The sequence below is a fragment of the Chamaea fasciata genome, unplaced genomic scaffold (assembly GCF_029207755.1).
Source record: "Chamaea fasciata isolate MVZ Bird 193981 ecotype frontalis unplaced genomic scaffold, bChaFas1.0.hap1 SCAF_14, whole genome shotgun sequence".
NCBI lineage: Eukaryota > Metazoa > Chordata > Aves > Passeriformes > Sylviidae > Chamaea > Chamaea fasciata.
The window spans coordinates 861,720-881,756 of NW_027094099.1; the positions used below are offsets into that span (position 1 = coordinate 861,720).

Consider the following 20,037-nt stretch of genomic DNA (forward strand, 5'->3'; position numbering starts at 1 on the left):
GGGATAGCAGAGCATTCTGTTTCCTTACTTTCCACATCCTAGATCTGGATTTTTTAGGTATGCAGGAATTAGTCACACATCTCGTACTAAAGCATCATGTTGGGTGAGAACATGAGGCAGTGGCAGAGAGCATCGGAGGCCTGAGCTGTGTCTACCATTGCTTATCAGCAGCAGGATCTGTTAAAGCTCTGGTGAAGAGCTGCTAACATGGTGAATGAGGGTGAGCAGCTGGCAGGGCTGGAGTTCCATGTCCATTGCATCCCATCCTCTTTCTGGTGCTTCCATTGCAAAACCTCAGAAAGCCAGCTTTACCATATGTAACTTGTGGCAGTACTAATTATGCTAAACCGAAGTTGCACTCTGCTACTGTAATGACCCTTGGTTGTATTGTGTTAATTGCAGTTTCAAGTGCTTCCCAGTTTGCAGGAGTAATTCACTGGATCAGCCTAGTCATCCTCTCTGTTTTCTTTTCTGAGGTATGTATGACCAAAGTCTTTCGCCACATACAGAACTGCCAAGTATTTTTATGTTGTCACTGGAATTAGCAAGTAGTTTGACTGTAAATAATGTAGCACAGTGTATTTTAAGGAAGAAACTAAGCAAAAGTGTACTGTTGCTGCTTCCAGTTAGCAAACTAAAAAATGTTGTTTGGATTAGCGCTATATGTCAGTTGCTAAGAACTGGTAAGGAAATATGGAAGGGGAGATATTGCCTTACAAATTATAATTGGAAAGCTGCAGACAGAAATAATGATCTCTGAATCTACAGGCATTGGGCAGGATAGTTTGATCCATTTGTTATCAGTGTCACTGGGTATAAAGTATCGGATTTAGATGAAGATGTGTTCTTCTAGAATAAAGATCCATGAGAGTTTTGTACAAAAATATCTGGTTTGAGAATGGAGTTATCTCCTCTCACAATTTATTAAGATGGTTTATACATTCCAGGTTGCTGCATATAGACCTAGTCAGAGAATGAAACAAATGGTGAATTTCTTTGCCAAAGCGTGTATGAATGTTTGCACTGGAAAAGGCTCTAGTCATGATGTAACAAATGACCAAACTGGGATAATCTGCCTTTCTGAGCTTTCAGCTTTGTTCCAGAAAGAAGTCATTGGTATTGAGACATTTAAACCGCTCATGAAATATTCCAAAATGTTTTTATTGCTATTTTTCAGGTTGTAATATGTTACTTGTCACAAAAACAAGTTTTATGTTTGTTAAGTTGGAAGACAGCTTGGACTTAAATGTTTAAAAATCTTTTTTCTGATTCCATAGGAGAAAATATAATCTAGAGAGATCTGTTAATTACTTCATTCTATAGGAAATTTAGATAGTTATGAGGTAAGAGTTACAAAATACCAATAATCAAAATTTATTTATTGGATCACTTGTACTGAATTCATACTTATCGTATATGGTTGGTAATTTCCATGGTGTTCCTAATGAAATACACTTATATGTATTATTCTGTATTTCTCAGCAGGGTTTTTAGCTGGTGTTGTCAGTGGGTGCTTTCTGAAAGGATTGTTGGATGGCAGGCAGGGATCTCCTGCTGCACTTACACAAATGGCCCCATCCTTTGACAGTTGTGGTGGGCTGTAGGTTACATGTGACTGAAAGTAATCTCTAAGCAATTAAAAGAGCTTGCAGTCTTTCCTTTGTGAATTACATAGTCTAATTCCCAAAGACTTGGGTTTGCTAGATGGTGTCCATTCCCTTTAAAGAAATACTTTCCCCTCCAGAATCTTTCCTCAGTGGGGATTAGCACCCTGGAGCTCCTTGTATTCCTGAGCTTCCCAAGAGTATCAGCTTGTGACTGCTGCCAGCAGCAAAGCTGCACAGCCACACTCACCTCACCCCTTCACTTTCTGCAGTGGTGTTGTCATTCCCTTGCACAACCAGCCCTCTGCTCACCCCGGGCCAGTGCCTTGTGTCCCTCCCTGAGGGCACAGCTGCTCTCGGGCTGTTTGTGCCACTGCAGACACCTCCTCGAGCTGGGGCTCGTCTGCTCAAGGAAGGAGCTGGTTGTTTCCATTCTGCTGGGACATGGTACCCTCCAGAGTGGTTGAGGATTTTGCAGGAAAAGAGTAACAGAGGTGTTTCATAGAGCCAGAACAGATTCCCTGACTCAGCATCCTCCTTTTGGATTGGAATTGCTTTTCTCTCTCTATTATATTTGGAACTACTTTGTCTACTTGCTGTTCTCATTTATTATAAACTTATCACTCAGTTCATGATCTCCTTCCATCTTCCAAAGTAGCTTCCTTCACCTATTTGATTATGGTTTGAATTTGGATCAAAGAAGAATGTGGCCACAAGATAGCCATGTGAGGTGCACAGACCAGGGCAGATTTTTGGACATGGTTTCATTTGGCAGCTCAGAGACAGAGGTGGCTCCACAGAGCAGCTGGATGTGCTTCAGAGACCACCAGTGTGAGAAAGAGTTCAGGTGTACCTTTCCTGCTGGCTTTGCTGGGGTTGGCCTTATGCCAGGTTGAGTTCATGTTGAATTGTGTCTTAAGAGAGGAAAAACAGAGGGTATAATTTTCTGTCATCCAGGTTTTTTTCCAAGAGGTTACAGAATACTGCAAAAATTGCAAATGGCTTTTTTTTTCATCCGTATTAATTTTATTTAGTCCTTTGGTCCCTTCAGGGGATTTTTTCCCCCCTCTGATTCCCATACCATGAGTCACCTGTCTTTAGGATCATTTGTTGAGAAGATCACGGGTTACAGTGAGATTCTGCAGTCTGTGGCTGTTCATGCCAGGATGATATTCCAGAGATGAGCAGGTTTAATTAGCTGACCTGGACGTAGCAGACAACTGCTGAGGGTCGATTAGTCCCTTCAGTCGTTGTTTTTCTACTCAAAGCAAGGGTTCAAGGTTTCTGGTGTTCAAAAAAGGTTGTTTCCATTGTGAGTACCCTGTTGTAAATTTGGATGTTTACTGTTTCTTTTGTAATTTGTTTCCCGTTAGTTGTAAATATGGGTACGCAATTCTTCAGAAAGGCCTCCGCTTAAAGAACAAAGTTGTGAAAGGCTTAAGACCCATAAAACGTTCAGCACAAAATCTGAAGGTTTTGGAAGAATACATCTGATTAAAGGTGGTGCTCTCAAAGCATTGCAGGTGATGGCAGGGGAGTTGAAGTTAAACAGGCACTGGCTTTCTGCTTGGTCAAAATGAGGGGGCTAAACATGCCAGCAGCTGGCAAATGCCAGCAGAGCTGAGTAGCTGCTCTCACAGCATCTTCCTGCTTTCCCTGGGCTTGTCTTACAGCCACAAGCCTTAAAGGCACTTCACTCATTTTATACTCTCTCTCACTGTCTGTGACTTTCCAGCATTAAAATATCCATATTCAAGTGAAGTGTACATCAGCTTTGTTTGCTTTTTTCCAAGTATTTAGACAGGATTTACTAATGGTTTGTCTCTGTTTACATACATCACTGTGATTTGTCTGTGCACCAAATGTTACCCAGACGTTAAGACAGAAGAGAAGAGAGAGGCACCGGGGGAAAATCCCAGGATCAGCAGCAAGGCAGGGCTGGGGTTGCTCCCTCTCAAGAGGGTAAATTCAGCCTTGGTATTAGTTGGCTGAGGAAAGGAAGGTGGGGAGTGTCACAGAGTTTTGGTAAGTGGATTGAAGTCTGCTCTTAACAGTTCTGTCTCATTGCCACAAGTACTGTGGCTGTTGCTCAGTTCTGCTTTTCCATTAGGACTGGGTCTGATTCTGTGTGCTTCACAGAATGGAAGCACACCATGGAGTTCCTTGATATTAACTGTTTGCATTGCTCTCTGTGTGCTTCAGCCAGCCCAGCACTCAGACACTCTGCTGAAGGGAAGCACTTGAGGGTTTCCCTAGGAGGAACAAGTCTTGTGTGCCGAATCACAGCTTTGTTCTGGCATCTGTGTCTGAGAAATGAGCTCTCAGATTGAGTAGAGTAAGTCTGGGCTCCCAGCTGAAAAACAATCTGTTTCCTTAGCTGTGTCTCTCAGGAGGAAAAACTCCAAGGCTTTACTCATCCTACATGTTTGAAGGAAGTGTTCATAGAAACCTGCCACTTTTCTGCTTGTTAATAGCAAACCTTGAATGGAATAAAACGTCCAAAGGAGGACTCTGCTGTTAAGGTTCTGTTAAAAAAGAAAAACATCCTAAGTTGCAAAACTAAGTAAAAATGTCATCACCTTAACAAATTCATAATTTATGTTAGAGAAACTCAGTTGTGTTACTTTTTTTATATTATTTGGGAGCTTCAAAGAGCTGAGCAGAAAAATAATCATCTTCTATTAATCTTCTGTAAGCTGTGGTTTCTCTTCTGTGTTTACTTTTAGTCCATGTACACACAACTTTTCTCATGGTGCATGAATGCACTTCATTGCTGTATGTTTTGTTTTTTTAATGGATTGAGTAGTGGGGTCTAGGAACAACGATACAGATTTCATATATTAATATGATTTATAAAGGCAAATTTAGGCTTCTTTCTTTGCTAGTGTGTATAAAATAAATTTTAAAATACTGAGGAATTTCCTTACTAAGCAGTTTCCTGGCTTCACAAAGTAGTAGTTACCATGGAAAATGGTCCTGTAAAGTTCTGGGAATCTAGCTGGACGTCTGCCTGAATTGCCAGCCCGCCCATTTCATTTCCAGTAGTATACCTAACCTACAGTGTGCTCTAGCAGTGCTTCAGCTGTGCTTTCATCTCCTGGTAGTGGCAGTGCAGCACCTCCTGCACCGTATGTTTCAGAGAGTAGTGTTAGTGCTTGTGTGACCATGCCCAGAGGGAACTCGTGGTGCTGGACTGCCTAAGCCCAGTTCCCTGACCACTTTGCATGTGTGGAAGGGTCTTTGGTGAGCTGTTCCCATGCCTGAAAAGCCCTTTCAAATCTTGAATTTGAAATTCAAGTTTTGTCAGTTGAAAACTAATTGGTTTCCCCCGTATGTTAAGAATTAAGATTGTGAGAGTATTGGGAGAACATAAGAAGAAACAGGAGTACAGAGTTAGTGCAGAGGTGCATTTGGGTTTGTGATGTGTTAGTAGTGTCAGTGAGAGAGAACACAGTGTGTTTGTGTCTGTTCATGGCACCAGGCTTTGGCAGGGAATGATTTCTGGTGGAGCCCCAGCGGTTCCGAAGTGCAGGACACGGAGGTGGGTCGTACAAGGTGATGGTGATGTGGGGTCTGTAGTTTCAGAGCCTTGGTTGAAGAGAAGCTGTGTGAGGAGGGTGCCTGTGCCCTGGAAACAGAAGGATATGTTGGTTTAAGCATGCCAGCACGTTCCTCTGGGCTCTGGTGGCCTGGGGACAGCCTGTGCTAGGACAGCTCATGCAGTAGCTCAGTACCAGCACACCAGGAGATGGCAAAAGAGGATTCTTCTAAGGACTTGATAATCTCAGGCCTCTGTGGAGTGACCCAGATGAGAGGGGTTATAAATCACAGATTGGGTACAAGGTGTTCTGGAAAGCTTTCAATAAATATTTGGTCTTATGAGGTATGTCCAAAAGGCAAAAGCTTAATCTACAGAGTTTCCGGAGCCTCTGTAACAGACAGAAGTTCTGTGGCAGAGGAAGGAAGGGAGGGAGGGCTTTTCTAAGGACATCCTTTCCAGCCTCCTCTCTCCTGTCTATCTCCTGCCTAATCCCTACCCCATCTTGAAGTGCAGAGTTGTTCTCCTTTGCCTTGTGCTGCTGGGCCGACTTCCCCTCCTGTGCTGCCTCCTGGTGATTTCTTCTCACTACAGAGATTTGACGCAGTGACTCACCGAGTAGTAAATTGTATATGAACTGTGCAAGCAGAAAAGGACTTAAAATTACCTAATGTACCATGCAGTCAGCTGACAAATGCAGATTGTGGGAATTCATACAGCTGGCTCAGCAAAGGGCTTGGCCAGGTTTCCCTGCAAAATCAGAGAGAGAACCTGCAGCATCACAGAGTTCATCATAAACTTCACTGCAGGCAGTTAATGTCATGCAAACAATTGTGTGTCACCAGGAGGCTTTGTTAATTTTGAAATTGGATTTCTGTCTGAAAAATGGTTTAAAATTTTATCTGGGTTTACTTCAGCTTAAAAAAAGTTAACAGAAATGTTCACTCATTTGCCCTTTATTAGTGCACTGGACAGACTTTTATGTAATAAATCAGCTTTTAGCAGAAGAAAAATGTATTTCTGATATAACTAAAAAATACATGTGTTAAGGACTTTCTAATTAAATATTTCCAGTCAAAAACATTGAAGCTTGCTTTTCCAAGTACAGAAAACCAAGCTGGCAGTATTTTCCTTTAACAGCAAAGTGCTCCCATTGATACTTAATACTTTTTTTCCAATCTGTATTCAAAAATGCAGAATGCCTGTGGTGTAATGCAAAACTATGTGTGTGCATTTGCTACATTTCTGCACATCAGTAGGAAACAGCAGTGCTACTCCAGGTTTTCCCTTTTTCTTGTGGATTCTTGTACTTACAAATGGTAGAGTTGTGACTAACATTGGTTTTGTCTGTGATGAATGTTTTACAGTAGCAATTCTCTTTTAATTAATATGCATCTCTCAGTTTAGTCCTTGAGCAGTAGGTAGGAAGTGTCCTGGATTATTAATTTCTGTCTCTGTTTTTTCAGATTCTGCTACAGGTCCTCATTTTTAAAGTTCTGTACAGAGACAGTATACAATCAAATGCAATATGTATGTATTTGTTTGAAACGTATTTTTGTTTCAAATTGATTGCTTTGGAAAAAAATGCCGAAGTGTTACATATAAGAAATACCAATGCTTTCATTTGCAGTCAAAGTATTTATTATACTGAGCAATCAAGGAAGTACCCAGTACAGTCCAAATTTCTTTGGTTCCACCTCTTCTGGGTGAGAGCTGTGGCAGTAGCGGTGGATGTTCTCTCTGCTGTGGACACACAGAGGCAGAGTGGGGACAGCCAGGGCTGGTTTGGAGCTGGGCTGGCCCAGGGGCACCTCGGTGGCCAGGCTGCCACTGCCTGGCTCTTGGCACTCCAGTGGTGATGGGGTTTTTTAAGAGTGACAGTGCTGGTGCACGGCTTGAAGAGCTTCCATCCAGAGTAAATGTTTTCTAAGCTTACCCCCAGTTGTGCCCAGCTGGGTCTGAAGGGTGCACCTGTGGATGGGAGGAGCTGGCTTATCCCACCCTTACACTCACCTTCCCGCAGTGTCTGCTCGAGCTGAGAGCCATGGTGCTGATCATCGTGGCATGCCTTACTGGGCACAGCATCCCATCCTGCAGTGAATGTCTGCCAAGTAGACTTCCAGTCGCTGCTGACTTGTGCTGATTCACAGCGGCAGAGTGACAATGAAAACATTTGTGTCAGCTCCCAGCCCTTGGAACTGCTCGCACCCATTAACGTGGCAGTAGCACAGTCTGGTATAAATGCTGCAGTCAGGAATTAAAAAGGCAGGAAGGAAAATCCATTTTACATTCCCTCACCAGTCGGATGTTCAATCATATTTAGGGTTGTGAGGCAGTTTCAGTTTTCTTTGTGCAGGTATGCCTCATTTCGATGAAAATACCTTTGTGCACCCCTGTCCAAAGGAAGGAAGACTTTCACCCTCAGTTTCTGTAAAGGTGTTAAGTGTTCAGCCATCTTGTATTAGTTGCTCATTGACCTGGCACTTCATAAATGCTGCCTAAGCATAGCAGGACATGAGCTGTGCTCTCAGCAGGGTGGCTGCAGGGAAGGTGGTGCCCTGTGCTTTATGGAAGGCTCTTCTTGTCCTCATGTGTTTCTGCATGGCTGCCTGCTGTGGAACCTGCGTGGGGCCCAGGTAACTGATACTGCTGAACTGATGGGCTCACAAAGAACTTGTACTTCAGCATTTTGTGCAGCTCCTCGGTGGGGAGTGAGAGGGATGCTGGCAGAGGAGCTGGGATGCTTTTGCCTGGCAGAATTCAGCTCAGGAGCTGAGCTGTGGCTGCAGGAGTGCCTTGGCTGGTCAGCAGCACGTGTACTTACACCTTGTGCCTGTGTCGCATCACATCGTGCTGCTTTGGGGTCATTAAGGGACATGAGCACCTCTCTTGTGCATCTCTTCCTCCACATAATAAATAAACCTTGGGGATAGAGGTTATTATGGGGAGAGCCTTACTCCCATGCTGCGTTTGTAAAGTGCTTTGGAAGTACAGTGGTTTTAGGAGTACGGACCAGCGGCACTGGCACATCTTGCTGTCTGTGTGGAGTATCATCATTTTTTCGTAGAGGGGAGAGGATGCTGCATTTTGTCTTCTGGCTCACGCCTCCCTTTCTCAGCCAGCCTTGGCCTGTGCCTTTGCATCCTCCGTTTGTGAGAGGTGTTGGCTGGCTCACTTTGCTGCTCCTTGGTGCTGTGAGGCTGGGCTCTGCAAGCACCATCTGCCCGCAGCAGTGTCTCCCTGGGCAGAGCAGGGTGAGTGCTGTTAGCCAGGTGTGCAGTGCCAGGAGAAGGGAGCACCTGAGGCGATTGGGCTCCTGGGGGTCGGCAAAACCACACGTAGGAGCACTGCTGGACAATTCAGTGTTGTTCTGCAGTTAGGTACTGCTGGTATGTTTGGCCTGAATTCAGACTTGCTTGGGATTTAGTATTTGTATTTGTAATGAAGAGGAGATACATGTATTCATCAGAGTCACTTTTTTCTGGGCATGGTCACCCCTCACACCCCTCACATAGTAGACCTGCTGAGCACTAGGTCATTATGCTGCTTTAATGAAGAAAAGAGCATTTTGGTGGTCTTTGTAAGGCTCCCAGCTGCAGGTAGACTCCTCATGACTGTCAAAATCTGACCTTGTTGCTGTTGGCAGGAAACATCCCTATCAATTAGGCTTTTATGCGAGTTCAATATCAATCACAAGTTGACGGATGGATTTTTTTTTTTTACTGTGTCTTCTGAAAGCCAAATTAAAAATGAGGAAAGGTGCCATTGGATTTTTTTTTTATGGGAATTCACCATTGGTTCATTCTGTGTTCTTTCTTTATTCCTCTTTTTTGGTTGTTGAGGCAACTTACTGCTGTTTTGCTTCATAGAGAAGGATCACAGAGATATTTTTCTCCTTTATGACGTGACTTTCTGTGTTCTTACAATAAAGCAACTGCTTTCGACTCCAGTGAAGGGCATCTGCTCTTCAGGCTGATGAAATGTCAGTACCTTTAGGCACCAGGGCAGGACAGGGCCTCTTCTCTTAGAAAATCAGTAAGCACTGGCATATCAAAGATGGCCAAAAAAGAGAATTTTCCCCTGTTCTGACTGAGGGGGCCCCATGGTGGATCCTGTATAGGCTTGGTTCAGGAGGGTGGGGAGGGTTAGTAATCTAAATCACACAAATCTGGGAGCAGAATTTTAGGAAGATGGAAAACTGATGAGCATTTGAACTTGGAACTCGTGTGTGGAGGTTTTAGTAAGTCAATATAGTGGTTGGGAAGCAATATCTGCTTTTTTAATAGAGAAATTTAGCTATTTCTAGAACCTGATTATTACTTAGAAGAAATGTATAATGCTTAAATAATGCAAAAAAAATCTTCCCTAAATAGGTAAAGGACTAAACGTTTATCTAAGACTGCAATAACATTCATAATCTTTTTTTTTCCCCCTAATCTATTTTACTAGACTATTTTGAGGATTGTGGTCCTTGGCATATGGGATTACATTGAAAACAAAATAGAGGTAAGCTCTCTCTTGGTACTGTTTTCCAGGCAGCCCCAGCAAGATCATGAAGAACTGCTTTGGGTGACTTTGTTATTAACCTGGTGCAATGCAATATCTTTTAAGGGAGATAAATGCACACATTCTTCTCATTATGCATTACCCGTAGCTGAGTGATGCAGTCTCTTTTTTCTGTGAGAGACTCGGGAGATGGCAATATTTGAAAATATTTTATCAAGGGAGGGATTTTGGCCTTCTTGCTCTTCGTGTGCCTTTTGTTGTTAGAGCTGTGCTGGTCTAACTGGTGATACTGCTACCCTGAAATGTAAAAATTGTCACCTGAGTTTTATATCCCCGTTGCCGTAACTGAGTTGAAATTAGTTGAGTTAGTTGAAAAATCTCATGTGGTACTGGTTTGGCCAAAACCCCATTTTTATTATGAAATTGTTTTGATAAACACTGTAATTAGTAGCTCAAATTAAAAATTAGGTAGAATGTGTATACTCTTGTGAAGAAGGAAAAGGAAATTCGTGTGTTATAAATAATGCATAATCCAAATCTGAGCAGAAATCTGGAGATCAAGAAAGTTGAAAGCTCTTTCTTGATACTGCCTCATAAACCACTACTGTGCAGGAAGAACCAGAAGACAATCTGGGTCTTCTTGGAGCTTAAGCAATCTAGAGACTTGCATATTTTTGTAATGAAGTTGTAAACATTTTTACTTGTTTTGCTAAAGAAATGAAATGAAACTTAAATGGTTGATTCAGGGTTTCTTATTATTAAGGCTAAATGCAGCAGTTTCTGATAATTCATTTTGGTAATTTGGAATAGTGATTTTTTTTACTGCCCACTGAGGGGCTGCAGTAAGACGTATTTCTTTTCAATACACTGAATTTTTATACACAGTTCTGGATCAGTAGTTCTTACACAAATCCGTGCCCTGCCTCTTTATGCAAACAGCTGATCAATGGGCCGTGGCAGCAGGAATGAGAACGTGGTGCTCTGTTCTGCCCTGCTAGGCCAGTGTGGGACAGACACAGCACTGCTGCCACTTTGCTCTCAAACACTTTGACTAGCTCATTTCTGTCTAATGCTTTGTACAGTTGCTCTTTCTGATCTAATCCCAGTGCAGCCAGTGTCACATAAATCATTCTGCACGGTCCCAGTTGTCAAACTCCTGGCAAGCCTGGCTGCCCCATGGAGGTGAGAGCAGGCAGTCTTTCTGTCTAGGTGCACAGCCATGCCCACAGGTGTTGTGTAGCCAGGACATGGCCAAGAGCCATCAAGTCTCTTGGCTCCATCTTTTTCTACTTGTCTTCTTGATCTCTTCATTTAGACAGTAAGATGTGTGGGTAGGGACTGCTTTTTTTTTTTTTTTTTTAGATGACATTATGCCAAGTAACAAGTAATAAATACCAGTGATGATAAAACTATGGCTGTAATAACATTTAGACTATCACTTCTCCTTGGGGATTTTGGCCAGCATTTCCAAATGCCTTTCTCTCCCCCTGCCCTTCCATCACAATTTATCTCTCCTCACCTCATAAAAAGCACTGAGGAATTCTGTTGTGCTACCAAAAAAGGATGCAGCCTTTCTGTGGCTTGGCCACCTCTCATATCCCTTTCAAATAGGTACCATAATTGCATTTCTTTTGGGCAAAGAGGGAGTCCTTCAAGATTTCAAAGAGGAACAGCAGGGATGTGATTTTAAGGAAAGGTTTGAAAAACCTGATTTCTCTCTAGGTGTTTGATGGTGCTATCATAATCTTGTCCTTGGCACCAATGGTGGCTTCAACAGTGGCTAACGGCCCCAGCAGCCCGTGGGATGCCATCAGCCTGATCATCACACTGCGGATATGGAGAGTGAAGAGGATCATTGATGGTGAGTGGGGACTCACGTGGGGACTCCAGGCATTAACTGGCAGGCTGGGAAAAAGAGGTTTTAAGAGTACGGAAAGATTGGTTGCTACCACTGTTCCTGTCATTGTCCTTTCTCTTACGTTTTGCTAACACTGAACAGAAGAGAATTACGACTCCCGTGGAGGAGAGCAGGTCTGGAGATCATGGCTGTATCTCCTGCTCCCTAGGAGCCTTTATAATTCACTGGTTTGTTTTCCTCTTAGGCACCTTCCCATCCCCTATCTATAAAGTAAATGCCCTGACCTGTTTCATGTCTCTTGCCACCAGATGTCATTCCCGATTCTGAAAAATAATTTATTGCAGTCTGCTTTGCTGATACTTGCTGCACCCTCCCCGTAACCATACAGCCAGCTCTGTCTTGGGACTTTATTTTCAACGTTTTTGTTAGTAAGTAAGTTTTATGTCAGATTCCAGGAGGATTTTCTTGCCCTGGGGATTCCCAGCTGGGAAGGTGCTCTCTGCAGTGCTGTACATCCTGGAAATGAAGTGTACATCGGTGGTGTTTTGCACTGACCTCTGTGGGGAGGTACCAGGGGAGATGAAAAGGCCCCAGCAAGGGAAAGTTGCAGAGAGCAGTCTCTGTGGCTGGGCCTGGACGCAAGGACTTTAGTGTAGGTTACTGTGTGCTCAGCAGCTTCAGGCAGCTTAGGGAAAAGAAATAAATGAATGGTCATATTGCTCATGTGTGGAAAATCAAGGTTATTTTGGGTTTAAATGCCCAGCAAACTCTGTATTCAGAGTTCAGGACAGGTCATTGCCCTCTGATTGAAGCAGAAAAGAAAATGTCAGGATTTTGTGTAGCTGTATTTGTCAGCTGATTTTGTGTAGTATGTATTGACCAGCTTTTCTGAGTTTGCCATAAGTAAGACAGGAGCAAAAATTCTAGAGCCATTCAGAAAACATACTGAAAACTGGGCTGTAGCTTGAAAAGATAAATGCCCTTTTTGTTTCTGCAAAATATCTTTCTTAGTCTGCTGTGTCCATTAAGGACTGATTTCTTACCACAAAGTCTAGGAATTAAATGGTTAGGGCTCTGGAATAGTTCTTTTCCTGAGGGAGCTGTGCTGTTCAGGTTTAGAAGGAATGAGACAGACTCTAAAGAGAAAATCCTCCTACCCAGCAATTCAGGAAATCTGTGGTAAGCACTGGGGAAGAGCTGTACTGGCATGGAATCTGGGAAGAGCAGGCAGCATGCATTTCAGTTCAGCCAGGCAGATGGAGGTCTGACCAAACAGTATCTAGACACTGCATTTCCTATGTTAGAAATCCTTCCCTGAAGAAAGTTCTGTAGTGGTGCTTCCATTAGAAATACTCCATTTCTCTGGATGCAAGGGAAAGGGGTGATGCTCTTTGGCCTGGAAAGGTTTTCCTTCTGATAAAAAAACCAAATCACAGCTGGGTTGCTTTAAATTTTATTTGTGTTTTCCAGCGTATGTCCTTCCAGTGAAAGTGGAGATGGAGATGATGATTCAGCAATATGAGAAGGCAAAAGTTATTCAAGATGAGCAGCTGGAAAGACTAACCCAGATCTGCCAAGAACAAGGGGTAAAGTTCAGTTATGTCTTTATTTACGCATATCTTGTCAAGGCAAATCAAACAGTTCATGTACTTCGCTGCAAGCTGAGCTTTGAGAAGTACCACTGGGACTTGTGCTGTGGGGTGACAGGTCTCAGTGCTAAGGAAGCATTAGCTGCAACCAGGATATTGTCAGGGTGGTATTTGTCAAACAGCAGTCAGCCGCCTCTGCTGCTGGGCTTGTGATTTCAGAGGTGAGGAAAACAAATGTGAGCAACAGAAAATAAATGGTTCCAGCAGGTCATTTATTGAATGAGCACAGCAAGCTTGACATAGTACTAACATACAAAAGCCATTGTTGGAGACTGCAGCTAGTATTCCTAGGAAAAGGAAGTGCAGTTAAAAACAAATGAATTTCCCTGCTTTAAATGCAAAAGGCAGCTTCCCTGTAGGTCAGTCAGAGACTCTTGGCAAGCTCAAAATGTTGCAGTAGAAGCTTCTAGTTCCTGGAAGCAAGTCAAGATTTAAGGCTCTTCCCAGGCACCCAAATGTTCAGTGATTCAGTCTAGAGGTAAGGGAAGGTGAAGTTTGAAATACCTCAAATGAATATATTTTACATGAAAATGGTGTAAAACCATTTTTAGGGCATTGAGCCAGGAGTTTTTGCCATTTGTCTTATGCAGATGAGTTCTTGACTAACTTGCTTTAAAGTAGAAAGCAGGGATGGATGTTGAGGCTCGGGGTGAGTGAGTGTTGAGGTGACCATCAGACCACAACAGGGTGATCCCCAGGTGATTTATTTCTTGTTTCAGTGAAAGGGGAACTATGAGTTGTCATCCAGATAAATCCTGGAGATTTCTAGCTTCAACTACCACTCCTGGCTTGCGGCCGGTACTTCTGAAACGCAAAACCATCAATATTTAGGTCCCCAACTGGATTTTTAGGTTTAGGTTCAGGTCTCCTGGATCTCAGCCTAGGATTCTGTGATGAACTGCTGGTGGTGCTGAGTTGCCTTGTCTGTGTGCTGCATTAGGAAGAGCTGTAGACACTGTCATTCCATAACACTGGTTTTGAGTCACTTGTGTTATCCATAACAAAGTTCTAAACCTAAGGCTTGGCTTCTGCCAAAAATTAGTAAGTGCCAACTATATAAGTGTCTTTGGCAAAACTGCAGTTCTCTTCATAACACCTTTGCACAATGATACTTAGTAATTTGGGTCTGTCAGGGTTGCGAAATTGCCGGGTAAATGGTATACCCCCCATTTTACAAGGGAGAGGTTGTCTCTTCACCAAACCCATTAAGCAGATCAGTGATTTCTTGAGTACCAGTGCAGCATTTTTTCTGTCAGACCATACTAAAGGTCTTGAGAGCCATAAATTGTAAAACATTTGTTTTTAGGAACTTTGCTATACAGCCAGATAACACTCCCAGTCTCTAAACAATTTTTGGTGTTATTGTTTCATAATCTGAATAAAGGTGGGCTCATTATCCCAGATGGGGGTCAGGAGCAGCTCTTCATTCTGAGCCAGGTACTCCTGAATGTCTGACCAGAGTAGCCCTGAATCCGAGCTCTGATGGTTACAACGACCATCATGTTACCTCAAACATTTGTTACATCAAACAAAGAAATACTGCTTTGGGCGAGGAGTAAATCTGAGAAAACAGAGCTGGTTCTTTTGCTGCTTCCATGTGTCATCTGCTATGGAAAAATACAGACTACGGAAAGATGACAGCATGCTAATCCCTCTTACTGGCCTGACATGCTGCCAAACAACTGTCTCAGCTGTATAATATCAGGTAAATGCACTAATTTGCTGCAGCTAGCAACGTAAGACATTGACACGAGTACTGCATCCTTTATTTGTAAATTATTAACTTCATAATTCAGTCAAGAACAACTTTGAGCATTATAATATTCACATTAACATTGTGTATGGCATCTGATGGGAAAAAGGGCTCCTAATGGTATTTAATGTCTAAAATTCTGCCAACTTTTTGCTTTTTGGTTTGATCCTGAGCCTTCTAAAGGATTGCTTGTTCACGGTCTTTCCGTGTGCTTGTCTGTTTTTGAGGGAAGGTTTCCTGCAGCAGTCTGGCTGTGCCCAGAGCAGCGGCCAGGAGGATTCCAGGCTGCCCTGTCTGTGTGGTGCCAGCTGTGCCAGGGTCCCACATGGGCAGAGCAGAAAAGTCACCATGGTTCCGGGCAGTCCAGCAGTGGAGGCAGGCACTGATTCACCCTGCGCTGCACCTTTGTGACCACACTGGTGATTTGCATTTATTTTATAGAATATTCCTGTTGGAAAGGTTTCCCAGCGCTTCCTTTTCCGAGATCCTGTGTTCAGTTTCTTACTGCTTTGCTGCTGCTCAGCCAGTTGGGGTTAGAATTCTCAGGGGCTGGCATATTCTGCAGATGAAATTTATCCTGGAAGTTTCAAGCAAAGTATTAATTATTTCATTAGAGGAATTGGGAGGAATAGTTGGCCTGTTTTGCTTGGGATTTAAAACAGAAATAATTGGTGGCCAGTTCTCCGAGAAGTCCCATGCTGATTTGAAGCTGGTGCTTAACACTAGGCAGACAAAACCAGAATTTCTGTTTTAAAAATTAAAAGCAGGAAAGATACAACCTCCATTCATCCTTTTGAATTCTCTTTCTTTTGTCAGTTGTGAGGTTTTTTGACCAGTGATGGGGTATCACAGCTATAAACTACATTTCCATTCCTGACTGACAGTGGAGATTTTGCAAACATGGAAACTCTTTCCACATGTTGCTTTTTGGCTAGCTGTACACCAGAATATATTTATAAATTATACTTGCAGAGACCATCACTGTGTTCTCTGTAGTACCCCACTGCAACTGTTTGGATAGTTTGTTTTTTATTTATTCTTGGTTGGCCAAAAAAGAGATTGTTAAGTGGGAATGGAGCATGAAGGATTTCTAAAAATGGATAAAGGTAAAAGAAGTCTCACTGCAGTCACTGTCAAAAATATGCAGAGTGTATTGCTGATGGTTTTGTTTTATCAGAATAACTTAAATTGCAAAACAAAGTTCTAAAGTTTCATTAGCTACAAATTCCAGTCAGGGAAGATTGGTTTTTTTCTCTGGAATCACCTGTAAAGGAATTTCCATTTGTGATAATAGAAGGACTTACTGGATCTTCTCTGCTTAGCTTTCATAAGAGTAATTCAGCCCAGCCAAGAGTATGTCCTCAGTTTTATCACAGCAGAGCTCCTTTGCGGTCGGTTCCTGTAGAACTGCAGTTTCCATCATTCTTAACACTGCAACAACTATGGGAGCTGTAATTTCTTTTTTTTTTTTTGTCTTGGAATATAATTTGTACAACTGCTGCCAGTTTAATGACAGGGCTATTTAGCTGGTAAAATTACCTATTGGAGAAATAACATACGCTATCCTCTTGCAATAATTTTAATTTATTTCTAACTACCAGTCATTTTCTTGGTGGATGGAAGGCAGCCAAGGTCATCCCCTGTTTTATTCTACCCGTAAATCATTAGTTTGCAACTGTCTCCTGGTTTTTATTGTTACCAACAATGGCTGAACTAATGGAAATAAACATTGGATTGTATCCCAGTGGCAGATGAGTTTTAGGGCAGGGCGTTCTGTACAGACAGCACTAATAGAATTGAGTAGTTATTGCTCCTGCATTAGACACAAGTAAGCTTCTGGCTAAAGCATTCATTGATCTCTCAGAAACTGTGTCAGGCCCGCTCTGTTGTGAGACCATTAAAGGGGAGTACTCCATGATTCACTGCTAAGTCTCTTTTCGAGTCTTACATGTGTATTATAAAATATCAGCTAGGGTGGGTGGCCCACTTCATAAAACCAGGCATGTAAAAGGAGATGTTATCTAGAGCTCGGGGTAGGTCTGTTAATTTACCTGCTTAGAAATAATCACATAATGCATTATCTGAGCGAGGGAGCGCACAGGAGTGCCCCATAATTCTTTCTGGTTTGCTTCCTGACAAAATATGGCCAGGTTTGTACTGCAGGAGGACATGTAACAGATTTTGAAAGTGGTCAGTTTAAATTCCCATTGGTGAACTTGGTCTTCATGCCAGACAATCCAGTTACTCACTCTTCCGTAAAGTGTTCTGTATCTCCCTTTTCCTTGGTAGTGAGTGTATTACCACATCAGGCACATGTGTTACACCTTCGTTGCTGCCTTCAGCCCCATCGTGGTGGGCTGTACCCAGACACTTCACAGAGGCGCACAGTGACAGTACACGAGCATGGAATGTGCAGACTTCCTGGGAAGTACGAGAACAAACGTTTTCATTATGAGAATGGGCAGGCACTGGAGCATCTTGCCAGGGAGGTGGTGCTGTGTACACAGCCTGGAGATAGTCAGAATTTCAGAGGACAGGCTTTCAGCAACCTGAGCTGAGTGGAGCTGCTTTAAGCAAGGTGTTGGACTAGATGGCCCTCCCAGTTCTATTTCAGCTTAGATTATTGCTGGGATTCTATGAAGTTTTCAAAAGTATTTTTTCCATTACAAAGTATGTTGGAATTTATTGTAAATACCCACCAGAAGCTACCAAAGTCTGTGTAATTAAGGAACATGAATGTCATAGGTGTCCTGGTAAATAAAGTCAGTAGCAGCTTCAGGTGGACCAGTGCTCTGTTTGTAATTACCATGAGTCAGGAGGTGGTTTACCTTTGTCTCCTTGGTCACAAATCATCTTCCACACGAGCATTTTTTTGCTCACTGGCTCTCTATGAGATTTGCAAGGTTCTTCCACAGAGCTGATACCTTTGAGCTAATTTAAACAAATCAAAGCATGTGTTTAAGTCCGTGTGCCTCTTGTTTTTATATGTGCAATATGGTCCTGTCCCACAGGCTTGAGGGAAGGATGGTGGGATGCAAACCGTGGTTTCCTCAGTCCAGCTCTGCTAGTCCAGATGTACACTCAGATCGCTACATCAGCTCCTACTGCTAATAGCAATTTCGTGTGTTACCTTGGCCCAGAATTTTAACTTTAAAAGACTGTTATATTTTGTACCTCCTAATGATTTATTTTAGCTGCTCTGGACTGCCCGAACGCAGTCAGAGCAATCTCATTAGCTCTGGTACACATTAGAATTGCCTGGAGTCAGTGTGCAATATAATCTTCAGTAGGTAGAAGCACCTACAACCTCATTTGCTCATGCAGCCTTTCGTTGCATTTTGCCTGTAAGGAACATGCCCTTAGACTTAACCTTTGTTTTAGGGGGTTGCTTTGAGTGGCTGACACTGTATTCCTGCAACTGCAGGATCCTGGGACAATTGTTAGGAAACGGTTGGTAGGAACCAATCTCCTCCATACATCCAGGCCTTTTATGAACAGAAGTTCTGTTCCTTGTATCTGACGGGGGCCATCAGTGCCCGGGCTTGGTGCCTGTGACAGGGTGACCCTTCTGACCAGTCCAGTGCCTGTGACAGGGTGACAGCGGTGCCCAGTCCGGTGCCACTGGTCCCAGTCTGGTGCTGGTGCCACTGGTGACAGTCCGGTGCTGGTGCCACTGGTGCCCAGTCTGGTGATGGTGACACTGGTGCCAGTCCGGTGCCGGTGTCGCCATGCCCGGTGCGGTGCCGGTGTCCCCGTGCCCGGTGCGGTGTCCCCGTGCCCGGTGCGGTGTCCCCGTGCCCGGTGTGGTGTCCCCGTGCCCGGTGCGGTGTGGCCGTGCCCGGTGCGGTGTCCCCGTGCCCGGCGCGCTGTGGCCGTGCCCGGCGCGGTGTCCCCGTGCCCGGTGCGGTGTGGCCGTGCCCGGTGCCGGTGTGGCCGTGCCCGGTGCCGGTGTGGCCGTGCCCGGTGCCGGTGTGGCCGTGCCCGGTGCGGTGTCCCCGTGCCCGGTGCTGGTGTGGCCGTGCCCGGTGCGGTGTGGCCGTGCCCGGTGCGGTGTCCCCGTGCCCGGTGCGGTGTCCCCGTGCCCGGTGCGGTGCCCGGTGCCGGTGTCCCCGTGCCCGGTGCAGTGTCCCCGTGCCCGGCGCGGTGTCCCCGTGCCCGGTGCAGTGTCCCCGTGCCCGGTGCCGGTGTCCCCGTGCCCGGTGCAGTGTCCCCGTGCCCGGTGCCGGTGTCCCCGTGCCCGGTGCAGTGTCCCCGTGCCCGGTGCCGGTGTCCCCGTGCCCGGTGCAGTGTCCCCGTGCCCGGCGCGGTGTCCCCGTGCCCGGTGCGGTGTCCCCGTGCCCGGTGCCGGTGTCCCCGTGCCCGGCGCGGTGTCCCCGTGCCCGGCGCGGTGTCCCCGTGCCCGGTGCGGTGTGGCCGTGCCCGGCGCGGTGTCCCCGTGCCCGGCGCGGTGCCCGGCGCGGTCTCCCGGCTGCAGTTGGCGCGGCGCTCGGCAGGTGGCAGCAGAGGCGCGCTGCTCCGGGCCCGGTGGGGCCGGCGCCGAGCTCAGACCCGGAGCCGGGACTGTGCCCGGAGAAGCCGCCCGGCCGCGGGGCTCCGAGCGCTGCCGGTGAGCTGTGCTTTGGGAAATGCTCACTTCGTCCCCAGGAACTGTGAGTGGGCACGAGCGGTCTGGCTCTCCGTTTTTCTGCTCCTTCTCCTTCACACTTGTGTAGTGCAGTGATGCGTTCAGGCTTCTGATTGTTACAGTGCTCAGCAAATCTTTGTAAATGCTGAAGTTCCTTACATTGGAACTGATCGTAGTTATTGAGCGGACTTTTAGATAGTTCTGTCTATTTGTGTTAAAAAACGCCTGTGAAATTTTTTGTCTTCCATGAAAAAAGGAAATTGTGCTATACCTCTAGGCCGAAATTAAGCATTTTAATAACAGTTATTTCTTTTTCTGACACACGTGAATGTTTTTGAAGGATGAAATGTGGAAAAATAGAAGTGATGTTTGAGTTAGAGAGCATGAAAAAAAAATCTCCAAATTTATTTTCTGCCTATCATGTTTGAGTGCATTTCTTCCATTAAACTGAGGGAATGTCTGAAGGGGTATCTTTCTCCCTTCAAAGGTGGAATGTAAGGTATTC

The 20,037-nt window shown here is 44.6% G+C and overlaps 1 protein-coding gene across 1 annotated transcript in view; it reads left to right on the top strand.

Moving 5' to 3' along the window:
• Positions 1–20,037, top strand: part of TMEM266 (transmembrane protein 266) — an 82,605-nt gene that overhangs the window by 42,198 nt on the left and 20,370 nt on the right. Inside the window, exons 8-11 of the mRNA XM_066196590.1 lie at positions 403–476; positions 9,592–9,648; positions 11,371–11,509; positions 12,977–13,092. Coding sequence (XP_066052687.1) covers positions 403–476; positions 9,592–9,648; positions 11,371–11,509; positions 12,977–13,092 — 386 coding nt within the window. The remainder of the gene's footprint in view (positions 1–402; positions 477–9,591; positions 9,649–11,370; positions 11,510–12,976; positions 13,093–20,037) is intronic.